This window comes from Cardiocondyla obscurior, linkage group LG03, assembly GCF_019399895.1.
Source record: "Cardiocondyla obscurior isolate alpha-2009 linkage group LG03, Cobs3.1, whole genome shotgun sequence".
Classification (NCBI taxonomy): Eukaryota; Metazoa; Arthropoda; class Insecta; order Hymenoptera; family Formicidae; genus Cardiocondyla; species Cardiocondyla obscurior.
Window position 1 is genome coordinate 10,849,415 of NC_091866.1, and position 18,209 is coordinate 10,867,623.

Genomic DNA, 18,209 nt, shown 5'->3' on the forward strand with positions numbered 1-18,209 from the left:
CCTTCACTCGTTCTCTTAAATCCACCAAGTTACATTTCTCTTCTCTCAAACGCGCCACCTTAATTTAACGGTAGAGAAATCGAATTCTGTATTTCCGATTGAAAGCAGAACGAATTACTGATATCGAAGGTTGCTTTCCCCTCTGTTTCCCCGAGACGGAATTTTTCATATTTATCGGAACTTCATTTAAAATCGTCTGTTTTATCGCGAAAGCGGACGCGATAAATTGAAACGGCGGGGTTTCGCCCGAGATTTATATCGGAAAACGTGGCGCACGTGACCGAGTCATTGAGGCTGCGCTTTGATTACACATGAAGGCCGATTTCTCGCGCAAATCGACAGAAGTGATGCCGCACAAAGCATTCACGCGTAAATGCATCGATTCCGCGGAACTGGCGCTGGATAGGATTATTTCAGCTGCGATTCATTTCATTGTGCGTTAATCGACAAAATTTCCGTTGCAAATATTCTAATTGTGTTTGCAAAATTTAACATCCTCGTTTATCGCTATTACTATTACGGTGTAATAATAAGATCTACATTGGTTAATTTTTTTCATTTTATTATCCGCAATATCGCGCGTGTACGACGCGACGACAAAAGCCAGAATTTTCCTATGGACTCTGCGCTACTCCGCCAGTCTATTAAGTACACTCGTAAAACCTGGGATCCTTAAAATTTACACAGTTACATAGTTCGTTAAATTGGGTTTTCCCAATCGGCGCCGCTTGCAAGAACCATCAAAATTGTGCTGCTTTGAAATTCTTAAGTAAATCGGAGCAGCGATCGATTTACTTAAGAGTTCCGAGGCAGTACTTATGCACCGTGTTGAAATACATTCTCTTCGACAGATTTATACTTATTTGCGTGTCTGAAATGTGCGGCGTGAAATACGTTTACAGTTTTCAGTACGTTTGTTTTCACACTTGGCACACACGCGGCTCTGATATTCACCAAACAAGTACCCGCTGACCAGTCGAAAGGTAGGGATTTCATAGAATCCTCGTGTCTGCATTTTCACGTATTATTCCCTTTCGTGAAAGTTAGGCAACTCTCTGAAATTTCCGCAAATTTGCATTGGCCGCGACGCGTATTCGTAGCGATTTGCCCTTTTAAAAGCGCCCGTAAAGTTTAATAAAAATTACATAGAAAGATCAACATGAAAATGAACTATGCCACATACTGTCTTTTGATCAGGTACATTTGAATACGTGGAAGCTTTTTTGTTTTCTTTTTTTTTTTTTAAAGACGAAAAAGTTTACGGCAATATGGAACTAACATTTATTATAATCTGATCGATATCGCCGGGTGTAACAAAGTTTCACGTGAGATAAAAAAAAAAACTCGTTGATTTACCGGGAGCTTATTCTTCGAAAAGAATGCCTTTTGAGTGTCGTTGCTCCTCAAAAGAAATCGATACTTCGAATTAATTGACCTATATCAGGCAGCGAGAACTCGTGACCTCATCGTTAAGTTCAGTGCGAATAAGCTCATTGGCTGTATTGCGTACATGCGGTTACAATATTATAACATATCGTAACAAATGCATTCTAACAATGGAACCAGTATTTAACGAGTACAATTAACCCAGTTCTAATTAATATATGTAATTTTAAAGCGTTATATATTAATTTATAGAAGCTGCGAACGTTTTCACCCCTTCTTCTTCTTCGAATTTTTTAATATAATAAAATATAAAAGTCTCGAATTATTTATTTCTAATTAGTAACTTTGTCTAAGATTTTTTTTTTTTTTTTAATTTATTCACATACCTTTGCGTATTATATTTAAAGGTGAAATATGAAATTTTAAAAATAATCTACTTACCGCATTTGTAACTTTATGGGGAATTCACCGCGACGAAACTATTTGAACTTAATACATTACCACACAGTATTCCGTTATTAAAATGCCGCTATGCCACGACCGTCGCGAATGCCCCGGGCAATGTGAACGGTAGGCAAAGTAAACTAGAAAATTTTCCATCGCCATCGCCCGTCTGTAACCCGGTATTAATCTACCTTTCTCATTTTCAAAATGGTCGTCTCAAACATTTGCTCGTGCTCTTCGCACTCAATCCCATCCGTTTTCACAATGATTCGAGCCAATTATTGCCGCCTACGGTCCGTTGCGTAAAAACGTCTGCTGCGTTTGTTTTATTTTTCGTCGTTTATCACTCGGACGTGACATGCGAAGAATTCGCTCGCTGGAACGAACTGGTATTAACTTGTTCAAGTCGAAGCTCAAGTAGGGTTAAGCATATTCGAATTATCCGTCGCGGAAACGCGTGTTCGAAATACGAAGCGCCGGAAGTGATCTCGTATGCCGCCGAATGGAGAACGCGGGGATGGGATTAAATGGCAAGATTGCGAACGGGGAAGTACAACGGCGTATCTCTTCCTCGACGATCGCGCGTTTCGCTCTAATTGCTCGCACGCGAACGAACGGGTTCGCGGTATTTTTCGCAAGCTTACTATGACTAGACGCGGGTACGAAATAGTCGCGACGTTAAAGCGTACCGTTCGATCATTCTCAGAGGAGGATTCAATAAACGCTATCACGCCCGGCTGTTTAACCTTCTCCCCGTAGGTTCAAGGAACCTCCGTACGCCGTATCGCCGAGCGTCATTATATACCATGCGTGCTGCACGTGATTGCGACGACGTAAATAAATTGTCGATCCCCGCACACGAAAATATTCTCGCGAAGCGCAACGATGATGCGCGAATCTGTTGGGATCTTAACGATCCACGCCGTATCGCTCGCGTGAACGATCTTTTTAACTGATAGACGCTTCGGTTCACCCCCGACAAATCTTTTTCAGACTCGTCTTACTGACATGTGGAAACTGTACAATTTCTTGCAGTATATATTTATATATGTGTAATATAATTTTATATTACTAAACTCGCCATATTTAAATGATTCTAATAAATTCATTTTGCCACATTATACATTTTGCATTGCTCGTATATGTATATTTATATGCATACGTTAGTTATACATTTTTATTACAATTTGCAATTAATGTATACGGTTAAAATTAATTTTTATGTTATTTTTTTTTTTTTTTTTTTTTTTTTTGTAATAGCGTAACAGATAAACGTGAGGCTTAGCCTACATCGATATGTCCCTCGGAGCATCTTGCTTCTCTCGCATCCGTTTCAAATCGCTCTTCGTCTCGTATCAGCAACGCGACTTTAATCTTCCGCGGCGTTTAGTTGTCACGGCATACTGTCCCGCTCACGCTCTTCGATACTCTTTTCCCATCCATGCGCTCGAGATAGCCTGTTCATCTTATTGTTAGTCTCCGCATATGTCTTTATCATCAACTTAACAGTATCGTTCCTCACAAGATTTAGGAGTTTATAATTGAATTTATTGCGGTAATTTTTACCGTAATTCTTCACTTCAAATTATGCTTAATATTTATATATTAGATTTTTATATAAGATATTTATAACAAATATATAAAAGTGCTTAATAAAAAATGTATTCATGCCTTGATGAAATTAATTTTTTTATTAGCACTTGTGTATCCATCGCATTTCCAAAATTCTTGCCATTTTCGTCTATGTAGCTCGCCAAAAGTTTAATCAATTTTATTGCTTTAAACTTTTAAACTATACCAAAGGGCTAATTATTATATAGGGCTCTTTCTGCACTTAATATTTCCATGTTATTATTGCCCATAGCTTTCATCATTATACATAGCATAAGAACCATATTTTTTACCATATCAAACACAAAGTTTTGCATTCCTTCTATGAAGCAGTTGATATAATACATTAGTTCACTATCGTTTTTTTCTATTATCTTTAGTTGTTGTTCCATTGGATCACGAAACATATCGAATGATTGTACAGCACAATCTATCAATTTTTTAGTGATACTTTCTGCTATTTTTGATATCTCGTCTGGTTCTTCGTCTGATCCGTTCTCGTTTTCTTCTTCTTGTGAATCCTCGTTTGATTCGTTTTCTTCTTCTTGTGAATCCTCGTTTGATTCGTTTTCTTCTTCTTGTGAACCCTCGTCTGATTCGTTTTTTTCTGTTACCTCTGAAATGTATTAAAATTTCATTAATCGTACACAATTATAATTTAAAACATTACAAATAATAATTTAGTGTACAATTAGCCAAAATAGCATATTGCATTTTTAATCGAAATAAAACTACACTTTGTTTGCGCTATCTTTAATTGAATAAATTTCTTGTTTAATTAAAAAGTTTCTTTTTTTTACGGTTAAATTATACAGCACCCGAGTGCTTATATGTATAATGGGTTTCCACGTGTATTTGACAAGTAGCAAAAGGAACCCCTTGATAAATATTACATATTATAATTTGTTTTCTTCAACTTACGAGCTATGACAGTGATCACGGCAAATGCCGAAAACAAGAGAATTAAATTCTTGTACTCCATGCTTTCAACAAACGTTACTCGATAATACACAATGTAACTGCACTAACGCTGTTTTCTCGCTTGCTGGGTGTATTTATAACAACGCCGGTAGTTGTAATGCCAAATAATTATTAGTTTATCACTCGTGTACGTGTCGCCTATTTTGGTTGTTGGGCATTTATGGAAAATTACTATTTCGTGGTTTTATAATAGTTTTCCAGGAACTAAAGTTAAAGTCAACTACTTCGGAGCAATTTTATAAACTCGTGACAGAATTCCAAATTAATTACTTAGATCGATACACTATAAGTCAAGATGTAATTCCAGAGTTTCATTTTTCTTATACTTGCATTTATACGAATTCTGTAAATTAAATCTTTGTAATATAATATTTTGATCGTGACGATTTAATGAAAAGTTTTTAATCAATTTTTTTTTTTTTTTTAGTATTAATAAAGAATGCTAATAAAATATTTCTGTATTTTCTTCGGTAATTCGATCACTAAAGATGGTATATAAATATAAAGAAATTATCGTAAAATTTTATTACTATTGTTAGAATAGTTTCTATATGCGTAGTATTGAGTACATGCGTAATATAAGTACTACCATTTTTAATTATGATAATGTTCTCCTCATTAACCCTATTGCAGCATTGAACAATTTGTTTTCCTTATTTCATAAATGACAGATAAAAAAAAACACGAAGGACACAATTTTTCAAAATTATTTGCACATACCGTTTATTTCACGTATCACTTAATCACTTCTGATAAAAATTTAGAACTGCCCGTAAAATAAAGAAAATAAAAAAAATTTATTCTTAAAAATCTCATTTGCTTCGAATGTTTTGATTATTTTTCTCTAAAATTCTTATTTCAATACAATTGTTTTATATTACAAATGTTATCTTCGGCTATTTAAAGTTCCGCAAAGAATTCACGTTCCCGACAATTCCTAAGCACACATTCCCGTAATGAATTAAATATCAAGTCAATCTCTTTGTTACTCGGCACGAAATAGAGATTGAAAAACGTCTTGGAGTATATCCTAAAATCTAGAATTTATTGGCTCCTCGCCAAAGACATGTGGCGCCTGGCGCCGTAAAGCTCCCCCATATAGAGAAACTTATTCCTTCAGCGTGAGACTTGTTTATTTTTAACAGGAGATATTCTCGAGAGCTGCATCTTCGACACCCCATTAAAATCTAGCTCGCTCTATAACTTGAATAAAAGATAAACTAAAGATTTATTAAACGACTTTTCATCGTTAATTATTTGCAGTTTAATAACGGACGATATGTATAAAGATATCATAGACATATATCTCTCTCTTCTTCTTTCCGATCGTTTCTTTTATTAAAGACAAATATTTTAACAGATCATGTCCGGAGTGAATTCACAACTGAATACCGGTTTCGCGTAACATTTCCACGTTTGTAATGCAGGTAGAAATAATTCGCGTGAATATTGCTTTGGACGTGAGCACCGCGATGAGCATCGTGATGCAATTGACTCTGATTGCATTCGATTACGCGGAATATGGTCGAGGAGGGTCGGTCAAAAAACGCCGCAGGTGCATATCGCACATATCTATTGCCTCGCTCATGTGCAAATGTCGGGTCAGCTGCTTTTATTATTACGAACGATCTGTCACGGCTGTCGCATTAGCTGATCGTCATTTATCGTCTGTGCATTCCGCTCTCATATGCGGTATGCATTAGGTAGCGTGACCGCGTGTACCATATCGATAAACGATGAATGTGCCGGTATTAAGAAAAAAAAAAAAAAAGAAAAAAAGAGAAAAAATGTACCGCTTATGTTTCTGACATCATCGTATGCAAAATAAAATATGTTCAGCGACAATAAGTCTTATAACAATAACAGCTTGTGATAACGTATCCTAAGAAACTTCGTTCAGTATTCACCACCAAACGTATTTTAATCGTTTATGTGTGGAAGTTATGTAATATAAAAAAAAAAAAATTAAGAACGCGCTGAAATCGCATCGATTCGGATCCAGTCTCTTCGTCTCGTACTTACGTATAATGACGGATGTAGGGGAAAGAGGAAAGTATGAGTTGACGGATCGTAGAAAAAAAATCGATCATATCTGGTTTCTAAAAACGAATCGTTTCTGTTTATTTAAACATTTATCCGTCTGTTGCGTTGCGCAGACTGTGATATCATCGTTGAAATAAATCATGCGAATTTGGTTGCACTCGATAGCATTTAACTTGTTAATTTCTGTTCAAAAAAAAAAATTTTTAATGTGCATTTGTATTTTTTTTTCTTTTTTTTTAAAATAAAGCTACATTTTAACGTCCAGTGTTTTTATCGAACCGCGTTTATCGTGTTACAATTTTTCCCCGCGAGTTGTTTTATTTAAGGATGCAATACAATGAAACTATATGATTCGTCGAAATTGCCTGAAATATTGAGTTTATTAATTATTGCGAGGAACGATCGCGAACAAAGATCGCGAGCATTGATAACGGCAGTTATTAAATTAATCGTGGAAACGATGGCGCACTTTTTTACATTCATAAAAACAAAGTGCGGAAAAAAGTTGCTAAGTAGGTCGACTGCACAATTTGCGAATTAAACGAAGGGTATGGAATCTTATCTCAAATTTGCGCATCTTTCTTCGTCCGAGAAAAATATTTCCGAGATCGTTATTACGAGCGGCGGATTTGATTTACGACCCGCGAGACGCATTTTAGTATAATTTGTTTAAACGTCGATAAAATTGTTTGCACTATCAATGTGTACATCTAGATTTCGCCTCTCGCTTTGTTTGTCTCCGGTATTTCGGTACAGGAATGCGTGCCGTCTCGTATTGCGCCGTTTTTGACGAGCGAGTTAGTCGAACAAGTGGCGTTCGCTTTCGATCGAAGAAGAATGTCTGACAGGTGCGAAGAAAAGTTCACGGAAAATAAACCGTGCTCGATTCCCTGAAGCAAGAAGTTATTTTCCCTGTCGCGTGTAAGCGGCCGGATGTTACTCGTTCACGATAATTCGAAATTAACGCTGGCCATTCTCTAAGTAACAAGCTAATCCGTAAAATAGTAAAAAAAAAAAAACACCGGTTAAACGATAAGCGCGTTAAATTTAGCCGTTCGAAATTAATTTCCTTTTTATTCATTTATTTCTTTTTTAAAGTTCGTATTTCACTGATATTTTTCTCGACTAATTAAATTTTTGTATGTGATGTTCCTAACAGAGATTACTATTTTTTATTTTTCTCTCTCTCTCTCGCTTTTTTTTTTTTTTTTTTTTTAACGAATCTTGCACAGATTTCCAATCGTGCAAAAACGCGTTGAAATTATTTGATATAACCAAACCATCGGCTTCTAGATATCATTATCACAAAAGACTTTTACGGATCGCAGATAACGGGGAGTAACAAATACGCGGTAAATGACGTAAATGTTACTTGACGTGCACGGGTAGAAGTCCTCATTTGCAGATACGGAGCGTGCGCTCATCCCGGAAACAGATTACTGTAATTATCTTTATGGTACATCGATTTATTGCTATCATCTGCGCTCTCGTATCGTTTCGCGTGCAAACGCGCCGGGTCAAACGTGTACTTTAACCGAACGGTGATGTAGTGTTGCAAGCGGCCCTCGTGACACATTCGCGACCCTGAGACGCGACTATCGTCGTATTAAATATCGTCTGCGAGATGCATTATCAGTTGCATTATCGGATAGAATTAATATTAATTAATCGGTACCGTGTATCCTACACGTACACATCACGTTGTCTTACAGCTGTAATATTTTTTTCCCGTGCAATACGCACCAAGTGTGAAAATTAAATCTTAATATATTGTATACGTGCCGTAAGTATATTGTAATTACACCCTCGCAGACGTTTGTTAATTTCTTGCATTTTAATTACCTATTTATTTATCTTACTTTTATTACGGACGTAAAATAATTCCATTTATCTTCTCTCCTTTAAATTGCACGAAAATAGAGTATGTGCGTCGAAATATTATACATTTTTTCTTGGATATTACTAATTTGTGTAAGGCAATATAATCTTTCATATTCCTCTTTAGAAGCCGCGCTCGATCGTAGACTGTTTGTCTCCGCTGCATGATTCATGACTTTACCATGTCATGGATGAATTAATTATTGTCCGTAAAGTAGTATGAAACGATGTCAGGTGTGCAAGAACATACAAATATGCAAATATAGTGTAAGATGGAGTAATTAATGTACTTTTCCCTCGTGTTAACAAAAATATCAAATCGTTTTATGATTTAAAGTCTGATTTTATACCAGCCTGCGTCTTCATATTTATTAAAATGCATTCATACTTTTTGCACATTTGATAAATTTTAATAAGATGAAATATTTAATTTCGTATTACAAAATTATATTAAAATGCTATTTTTATTTTTATCCGTATAACAGCTTCGTTGTAAGAAGCAATATGAAAATCATGAATAAAATAATTAATTTAAAGCGCATGTTCGATAAGAGTAACTTAGCTGTAATATCATATACATTGGAAAAGAAAAAAAGTAATCAGAGGGGACGTAAAATGTGGAAAGTTACAAAAGCAATTTATTCTTTGTATCATGTAAGTAAAACTAATCCGTGGCTTGTACTTACGGTTCGCCGATTAATTTTATTACTTGCGCCAGTAATAAAGGAAGGTATCTTGAAAAATGTTGCCGTAACGCTAGATACAGTGGATGGTTATTAATCGTTCTTCGTAAACAATCGCGTCAACGTGTGTGGAGCATACACGGACGAAGAAAATATGAGGAGTACGTAAATAGGAAAATCGATGGACCCGTTCTTTCCAAGTAACGAATTCACTCTTCATTTGTACAAATTGCTTGTTATTTTTATCATCGTTTGCTCCATTTATTTTTCCGCAATATTATTTTTATCATTGCCTATCTTTATTTACCCTCTTTTTTTTCTTTTTTTTCTTGTTCTTATAGATTTTTGAAACCAATATTTAAGAATCTTACATTTACTCGGGGACTTTATTTTTATCTGCCTCACTGTTGACTTTGTAAATTGATAAAATCGTCACTGAAACATCAAGCGCATTGTTAAAGTTAAATTGAAATTAAATCGCGTTCTTAAAGTAATTTCGCGTCTTATTTATTTATTAATTTTCTTCTCTCGCGTATGCTCTTTCTCTGTTTTATTACCGCGTACGCGCGCACGTGCCTAAATCGGCGAGATTATAAAAAGCTATTCCATTTTATTACGCGCATCAACAGTTACACAACGCCTGTTATCGAATTTCAAAGATTGATCTGTTTCAGGTTGAATTCGTTGTTGTACTCAGTATAAATCTAGAGCGTATTCATACGTTCAGCGAATTGAATTTATTGCAATAGGATTGCGTGACCATGCACGAATTGTTTTAGACATCAATAGGAAAAATCACTCAATATTTTTTTATTTTATTTTATTTTTTTTTTTTCAATAAAATGTCTCGCGCGTATTTCCATGTAAAACGTGAAAATTTGTTTTCCATCAGTGTCGGTTTTTAATCAACTTTCGAAGAGCCATCGATTACTTTTTCCGGGCGCATAAATATTGTTTCGTAGAATATTATAAACTTCACAAACATGTGCTACATAAATTTTATGCGTCTCCTTCATTATTCGAGTTTCTGCAAACAGGAAAATTTATTTATCAAGTTTAGAACGTTATTCTGAATCCCTTCTTTTCCTATGCGAGTTCGAAAATATCTATCGATTGCAGAAACATTTATTTCGCTTTAATAATTCCATTGAGCAGCTCGGCGTATAATTCGTTTATTATAGGAAACCGTTTAAATATCATCTCTGAGTATTGAACGGGAATGCCACTCGGTACTAAACTGTAGGTGGGATTTTACAGAATTTACGGAGTTATAAATATGCAGCTAATTGACTTCCGTGTATTATTATTATTTCGATGACAAGATTATTTTCGTACGGTTTTTATTCACGTGCGGAGCCAGCTCGCCATTTAACGTGAACCACGTTTTAACTCGGAATACAATGGCACGTGAAAGACACACGTGGAGAGTTCATTCGACGCAATCATTGTTTCGCATACGCACGTGTGGGAAGGGTATTTCGGTGCCAGCCGTTGCAACAGGCGTGATCCGAGCCTCGTCAAGTTAATTAACAATAATACGTGTTTAATAATCCATTAATATTATTTACACTAATGATCGATCGCTCGATTTTGCTTGGAAACGAAATACGTTTGTAGCGTGAAATTTAATCATCTTGTGATTTATCGAAGGGACGTAACGTGCCGGCGAGAATAAGTAGCGTATGAATTATTTGTGAGTTTAATGGTCCACAAGTACACAAAGTGATTCAAATAATTACCAGCGTGTTTAAATAAACTGTTTAACTTTATATACCTCGATCCGCGCGCCGTCGAACCGCTCGTTATCTTCACGGTGCTTTTAATATCGTTATTGTCATTTACGTCATAATTTCTAGACGTGTCATTATTCACGTTGCAGCGTGCCTATCTCTCTTTATATTTATCTCCCGGCTGGGTGGCTGTTGCTCCGAGACTGCGTGTCAGTCTCGCAATGGCCCGCGATTAATTTATGATGGTGTTGTTATTCTGAATTCGCCGCGAGAAGCCATCTGCCCGATCCTCTAACAAGATCGCGCAGTTACGTTCTCGAAATAGTCGGGGATTTGTTTTCATCTCGAATTCTGCTACAATTTATATCCTCATTGATAGGCGTGGAAAGTTGTTTTCACTCCGAGTGCAACTTCTTCCATCGCGCTTAAGTATTCGAATTGGAGCACACCTGCGAAGGCCTCCTTCGCGAACCAAACGCGTTTATGCAAAGGCTCGGCTGGGTGATATAAAAATGGTTGATAATGAAAACTTTAACTTGAATTTGTACGAAGTAATCAGTCGTACGGCTATTTTTTTTTCTTTCTACGTAAAGTTCCACTGCGGTCTTTAATTATTGCGATGTACAAAAAAACGTTATCAATACATAATGAATACGTTTAGTAATAATTTTGCGGTATCTAAAATGCTAGTAAATGAGAACATATTTATTTTTTTTTTTTTACCAGAAAGATAATGGTAATATAGTATATGATTACTGATCAAGGTTGTATCGGTTGATTACGCTTGACAACCGATACAAGTATTGTCTTCAGTTGCAAAACCGCCCCCGGCAGTTTAAAAATTAACATTGGAAAATATAACATAAAAATATTCTTGTTATCAGTTACAGACGAATTAATTTCTTGTTTTACATGACATGGAGTAGAAAAAGAATTGCTGTTTTTGCAGCACTACGACCGTGCGAAACTCGTTGAGATATAAAAAAAAAAAAAAAAAAAAAAAAAAAAAATAGGTATAAAGTATTTAATTATATACATACACGTTTTGTATTTAATTATGAAAATGAGCTCGTCGAATTATTTTCCGCGTACGAGTGAGTTTTTCGCGGTGATCATGCCGATCGAAATGTCGCGAAACAAGCTTGCGTGATCGAATACGTTAGATACATCGCAATCTGATCACATTTGTGATCCTCGTGATGATGCTTATTCGGTGATTGTACACAATAAGTAAGTCGATACTCGTGGCACGTGGCTGCCTCGTGAGCGACTGCTACGAGAACAATAATAGAGATGTACGGGCACTTTGCTTCTCGGCTACTGTACATCGGCTTCTTTCCACGCGCCAAGTGTACACGCGATCGAGAAAGTAGATCGAGCAATTTTCAATAAAAGCCGGTGAATCAATTAAATGCCGCTTGCGGCGTGCGATCTTATCGCCTTCAGTTCATCGGCTATCGCGAATATCGTGACAAGCATAGTAGCGCATGACAGGAAAAAGAATAGCGTGTGCATATTTGATTATGCAACGCATTTGAAATTTTCCTTTAAAAAAAAAAAAAAAAAAAAATAGAAAAAGACGTATAACGCAAATAAAAAAAAAAAAATATATCGAATGAAAGAAATTATTCAAGTCTGTGTCGTAACGTTCGCGACAATGAACGGACTTGGTGTGCGTGTGAGCTCGCCGTGATTGACTCGTGAATGTTATAATTGTCGCAGTCATTTTAGCTATTCAGATCATTAGTATTCGTCGCTTTCGAGGGCGGTTAACGTTGGCGACGCGTATTACGCGAAACACAGCGTCGGAGAACGAAATCACTTTCGTCAACAGTTACGCAACGTTCGCGAAAAAAGGCCTCCTTGAACGAGGGAGGCTGCGAAGGTAATAATCGTTGGATCCTCGAACTTTTGCATCTCGTGTCTGTGGCGATTTTCAACGAGAGGCATGATAAACATTGAAACACGTCCAGAAATAGATTGCGAGTCCTTATCGGCACACGTCGAATCATTATCAATGCCATCTGCATTTATTTCTACTTAACTACTGAAATAAAAAGAAAAAAAAAAAAAATAACTTAAAGATACCGCGAGTATTAATTTCGAGAATTCAGGAAAGGAGTAATCGTAGAAATAAATTAAAGTATATTTTTGCGAACCATCGATCACGCTTATCACGCCACACGTACCGTCTGTCCTCGCAAATTTTATTACGCGAACTGCATGCAGGCCGAGCCACCAGAAAACGTACGTCGATGAGGAAATACTATATTTGATAAGGGAAAGTCGGATATAGGAAATAGATTTTGCGTCTTTACGGACGCTTTCGGCGCTCTCTCGCCGGAGGATTATCGAGATCAATGATACATTTCAAAGAGAAATTAGAAATTGAGGAAGACTCGCGCTACGCGATGATGAAGACGTTCCAATTTTCTTCATAATTTCCGCTTGACGGGAACTGATATTTTCAGGAAAATTAATCATTAACAAAAGACGTGGCTCTCTTCTTCCTCTTTTACGCTGAAAGAAATACGTTATACCGCCGAGGATGTTGAAGATAAATTAATTCGACATGCTGAAGTTTTCTGAATTCTCTCTTAAATTTGCTCTATGGCTGTTTTAAGATTTCCATATAACGGATCTCGGCATCAAAGACGAGGAGATGTCTTCTAATGGGTCGGAAAATTGAAACGTCTACGTTTTAGTTTTATATCCGCGATGTAATGAGACATCCGAGAATAATGTGTCGAAGGCAGAAAATTTTATCCCAAAGAGAATATGCAATGTGTGCGCGAGCTTCATCTCGCAAGACGCTGTCAAAGGCTTTGAGAGAATATTACTGTAACATATATGACATTGAGATTTATGAACAGTTAACGATTGTTTAGCCAACTGTAATTCAGTCCACTGCAGACACGGTATCAAATCAATCTGCGTTTATATAAGCTTCAATTATTATTAATCGAGAGTGCATATGTGTGCGTTACGCGGTCAGCTCCGGAGAAATGATCGGGCGAAATGGCTCCTTTTAAAATAGATTGAAATTCGAAGATTTATAGCGATAATAATAACAAACGAGACGTTGATTCACAAATGTTCTCAATTAACATATGTATTATCTTATCGTTTAAGGAACAAAAATAAAATAAAATAAACTTATCTGATTTGTATTACGCGGTATATTGTTGACTATATTTGCACAGAAAACGATATGGTCTTATCAGACGGCACTATCGCCACTACATCCTAGCAGCCGATTCGGATATAAACAACTGGTCCATAGTCCATCTCGCCTACTAGTTTATCTCGGATTTGCTCCGTATAGAACGAGATTAAAAAAAAAAAAAAAAAAAAAAGTACTGTCGAGATCTAATTGTTTTATTCGCTCAAACGGCTCGTTTGCATTGTCACCCGATGGCAGTCTAATGAACGAAGTCTTGAAATGAAAATGAAACTGACGTCACGCTGTTTATTCCCCGGGACAGCATTTTAGCCGCGAATAATTCTCGCGTTCAAACACGTCGGCGACAGAGCGCGGCTCTAGCGAAAACTGAATAGGACGCGGAGTAAAAATAAGTGAAATAGTTCATTATCGTGACCTTCTTCCACCCATTAGAAAGAGGAACTGGGCTATTTCTGACGGCCCACATGCATCGGCTGCGCAACGATCGATAATCCGGTCGCTTCTCGTGGGACATTCAAGCTTTTCGTCGCTGAAGCGTTAGATGCATCGATTGTGCTCCGCTCGTTATAGGACGCGGTTGTTTGTCTGCGCGTTAAACTGCGTGTGCACGCGTGTAGTCGCGTAGCGGTGCCAGCAAGCGGGCGCATAATACGGGAGGCGCGTTATTGTCCACTTGTGAAACTATCACTTTCGCGTGGTCACTCCGCGCTCAAGTAGCCGAGCGTGCCTGGCGAAGGCACTATTTTTAGTACCCGAGAGTTCGTTGTAATGAAGAGACTACTGCCGCATTTCTGGCACGACGAAGACGGCCGTTTCCGCGAAAGTAAACTCAGCCAGATCTTTTTCCGAGACGGCCCGTACACCAACGTGTTCTCGAATTCGTTCCCTCGATCGTATCTACGAGGAATAGAGAGAGACGTATCGCTCCCGCTCCGGAAAGTTTAGAGGGTGTATGGCAACTTTCTCGAATCGAATCGCAAATGAAATGAAATCAGCGCAGCGCGGAGGGTTCAATTTAATAAATGTCACTTCAATTTTGATAAGTAGGTGCTTCGTTAACTTTCTGAAAGCTATACGTACTTCTTTTCGTTTTGCGTTTTGGGAGGAATTAGGTAAGAAGCTCTAAATGTATAAAAAAAAAAAAAATTGACCGTATTTCTGTTCTCAACTGGATTGCAGAAAGCTTGTTCGTACTTTACCTTTTACTGTTTGAAGTAATAAAAAAAGCGACACAAAAAGACGAAAGTAATATTATTATATGTGAACTGCTCGCGGCGAATTTTGTAATGCTAGAGACAACTAGGAGAGCGAAAGCCAAGCGAATTTCACCGGATTTAGATTTATATAATCCTCGTCATGCTGTGACGTTCTTCCGGTTTTTCTCAAGACCCTTTTGCGAATACTGCAAACAAACTCTACGGCATCGTGAATATCCGAGTAACCGTGTGCTTGCGATAAAAACATAATATAAATATCTACATATCTATATATCTTTAATACATTACGTTTTGCTGCTTCGCGGAAAATAACCGTTTGCGTATAATAAAATTATATATATATATATATTTTTTTTTATAATTGATAATAACACAAAATATATATATATATGTGCACACATATGTTGCGATATCTTATTCTTATCTGAAAATATACCGCGGTAATACCGCGAAACGTCGCAAAAACTCGTTTTACTCGTTTTACTCTCTTTTTACGATGGGCTAATTAAATATTCGTCGTTGAGTAATTTGTGAATTTCCATCGCGAACAGTGACGTGACATATGTCATTACACCTATTGCGTTGTTAAGCGCTGATCGTCTCATACATTCTCGCTTAAGCGCGTACGTACAATAATGAACATTCCAAATTTGCTCGTCGCTTTGTCAATTAGTCAAATTAATAAACGTACGCGGAAAGTTTTGGATCAGTGCACGAAGTTGAATTTTATTTTATTGCGCCGCGACGAACTCGGCAAAAGGTTACGCAGCGAAATTGGATAACATGACGAAGACGGCAATTTTCAATCGACGGTCCATCGAATGACGCATCCGTGTCACGTATTCCTAAACTAATTAGTAATTATCAACGTAGCTCATGCACGAGAAAAACATCGTATTTTTTTAACAAGTTTCGCAAGCGTCACCGGAGGTTGTCATCCGCAAAGTTCGTCACTCATATCTATTATTCTTATTCCTGTTAATAGAACGTCGATATCTGCAAGCCAGAAATGTAAAAGTTTCGTGAAAAAAAAAAAGAAAAAAAAAATCTGATTATTTGCAATGTAAAATCCGGCGTTTTTCTTTTGTTTACGAAAAGTTTTTTTTTCTTTCTGCTTTTTTTTGCGAGAAAACATATTTCAAGTTATCTCGGAATTCAACGGTGTTATCCGGAAGAATAAAGTGGATTTCGATATACAGAGTTCTATTCTAAGTAAAAATTCAGTTCTTGGACGAGTACACTTTTCACTTTCCGCTTCGAATTCGTCGTAAGTCCAGATTTATCAGCAGTCTAAGAAGTAGAACAAATATCCGAAGACCGTTCCAAAGCGACGCGAAATATATTTAAATCAATGTAGGCAAAAGAGAAAAAAAACATTTTTCCTGCTGCCGCGTGCCGAACTTTTTTATAATGCCCGCCGTCATTGATTTTATTAATGTAAAATTAATTTCTTCAACGCGATGGCCTTACGAATTTTCTATGTATCAGTCGACACGTGCCGACCAATCTGGGGTCTATTGATAGCTTCTTTGAACTATTCGTGAGAAACTATCTCAACTCCGTTTGCCCTGCAACAAAGGATTATATCAATAGAATGTGAATTAGGAGGATTAGACATTACTTCGAAAACTAGCTCCTCCTTGTAATCAGTAGTTTGAGGAATTTCTCGGTAATGAGAAGGCCTTTGAAAGCTCACGCATTGACTGTTATACGCGAAGTTCTGCATATTGTTGCCGATGTATATGCTATATATTGTATATTGCAAACTACAAATTTCTATGAGATTTATAAGTCTTTACGTAGACCTAATTATGTACATTTTACCGCCGTGAGAATTTCCAAGAGAATTTCGAAGACATTAAACTACTGCACCAGCGAGGTGGTCTTCAAGTTTAAGACAACTTTAGCCGAGTACGTTTTCGCGTTCTGCGTCATAGATAAGATTACAATCTAGAAACGAGCAATGAAAAACGCTTAATTAACTTTTACTGGTGTCGCGATGAGACATTATTAAAGTATTTTAAAATTTACATCCGCTCGCGTGCGAGATAAGTGCGGGAGCAGTGCAAGAGGCGTCGTGTAGTATCGCACTTGTGCATGCATCAGCCTCGCTCAATGCATTCCGTTTCACGATCCCTCTCTTCGCGCTGAAGTGGAGCAAAGAGAGAAAGAACGAGAGAGGGAGGAGGAGAGCGAGATATCGGCACACATAAGGCGCGACAAGGAAGGGAGAAACGAAACGAATGACAGGAACAGAGATAGCCCATCACCCACTGCCGAGATAAAAGGCGCGAGTGCCGCGATTCAGTCACGTAGACCTCGCTTAGCTGCCGGGCGGCTCGGCTGTAGCCGCACTGCCGCTCGCAGCCCGTCCACGAGTGAGTGGTGAACTTGTCGGTGAATCACACAGAAAGTGCTCGTCCGTGACGACTTCTCTCCGGCCCCGTCGCGCTCCAAATCGTCGGTCATCGAACCCGCGCGTCCTCCGGCCTGGAGAACTTCTCAGCATTTGGATCACAGTTCGCCGATAATTCGCGACACGTGTAGCGCGTAATCCCTCGTTCGCGAGGATCTTCCGCGAGATATCGGGAGTCCGACCCCGATAAGCCGGCCGCTTTGCTTCGAAAAGTTGGCGCGCACCTCGTCGTTGTCGCGCGGAAAAACTCTCAGGTGACTCTTTCCGTCTGGCGGTTTCCCCGCCGAGGAAACTCTTTCGGGCGTGGGTCGTGCAGCGAGGCCGCAACCGGTACCATGGTACAACTAACAAGCGGCGAGGTGGAAACAGACAAAATGGACGAATCCGCTAGGTATTTCAATTACCTGAGAACCCTGGCGGATCTCACAGCCTTGGCCAGCATCGTGGCGGTGCAGGTAATTTGAGGATTATGTTTAAATCTCCGTCTAATCGAGACGACGTATGTATCTCGGTTCCCGTGTTGACTTCGCCCGGCGGATTAAGTTCGGCACATACGTCTTAATTTATTCCACTAAAGCATCAAGAAACGAAGCGACGTAGGCAACCTGACGATTCATTATTCGTAGCATACGAAAC

The 18,209-nt window shown here is 37.9% G+C and overlaps 2 protein-coding genes across 19 annotated transcripts in view; one reads left to right on the forward strand and one right to left on the reverse strand.

Annotated features, from left to right (window-relative positions):
• Positions 1 to 18,209, forward strand: part of Dnc (phosphodiesterase dunce) — a 302,183-nt gene that overhangs the window by 269,060 nt on the left and 14,914 nt on the right. Inside the window, exon 1 of one of the 18 annotated variants that reach the window (XM_070654266.1) lies at positions 5,090 to 18,028. The exons of the other annotated variants lie outside the window; for them this stretch is intronic. Within the exon in view, the coding sequence (XP_070510367.1) occupies positions 17,909 to 18,028 (120 nt within the window). The 5' untranslated portion in view covers positions 5,090 to 17,908. Of the gene's footprint in view, positions 1 to 5,089; positions 18,029 to 18,209 lie in introns of those variants that run through there. 18 annotated transcript variants of the gene reach the window in all.
• Positions 3,047 to 4,513, reverse strand: LOC139101242 (uncharacterized). The gene is made up of 2 exons (XM_070654277.1): positions 4,363 to 4,513; positions 3,047 to 4,057 (listed from the first exon to the last, which is right to left on the reverse strand). Exons 1-2 carry the CDS (start codon positions 4,421 to 4,423, stop codon positions 3,636 to 3,638), a joined length of 483 nt encoding a protein of 160 aa, XP_070510378.1. The 5' UTR covers positions 4,424 to 4,513; the 3' UTR covers positions 3,047 to 3,635.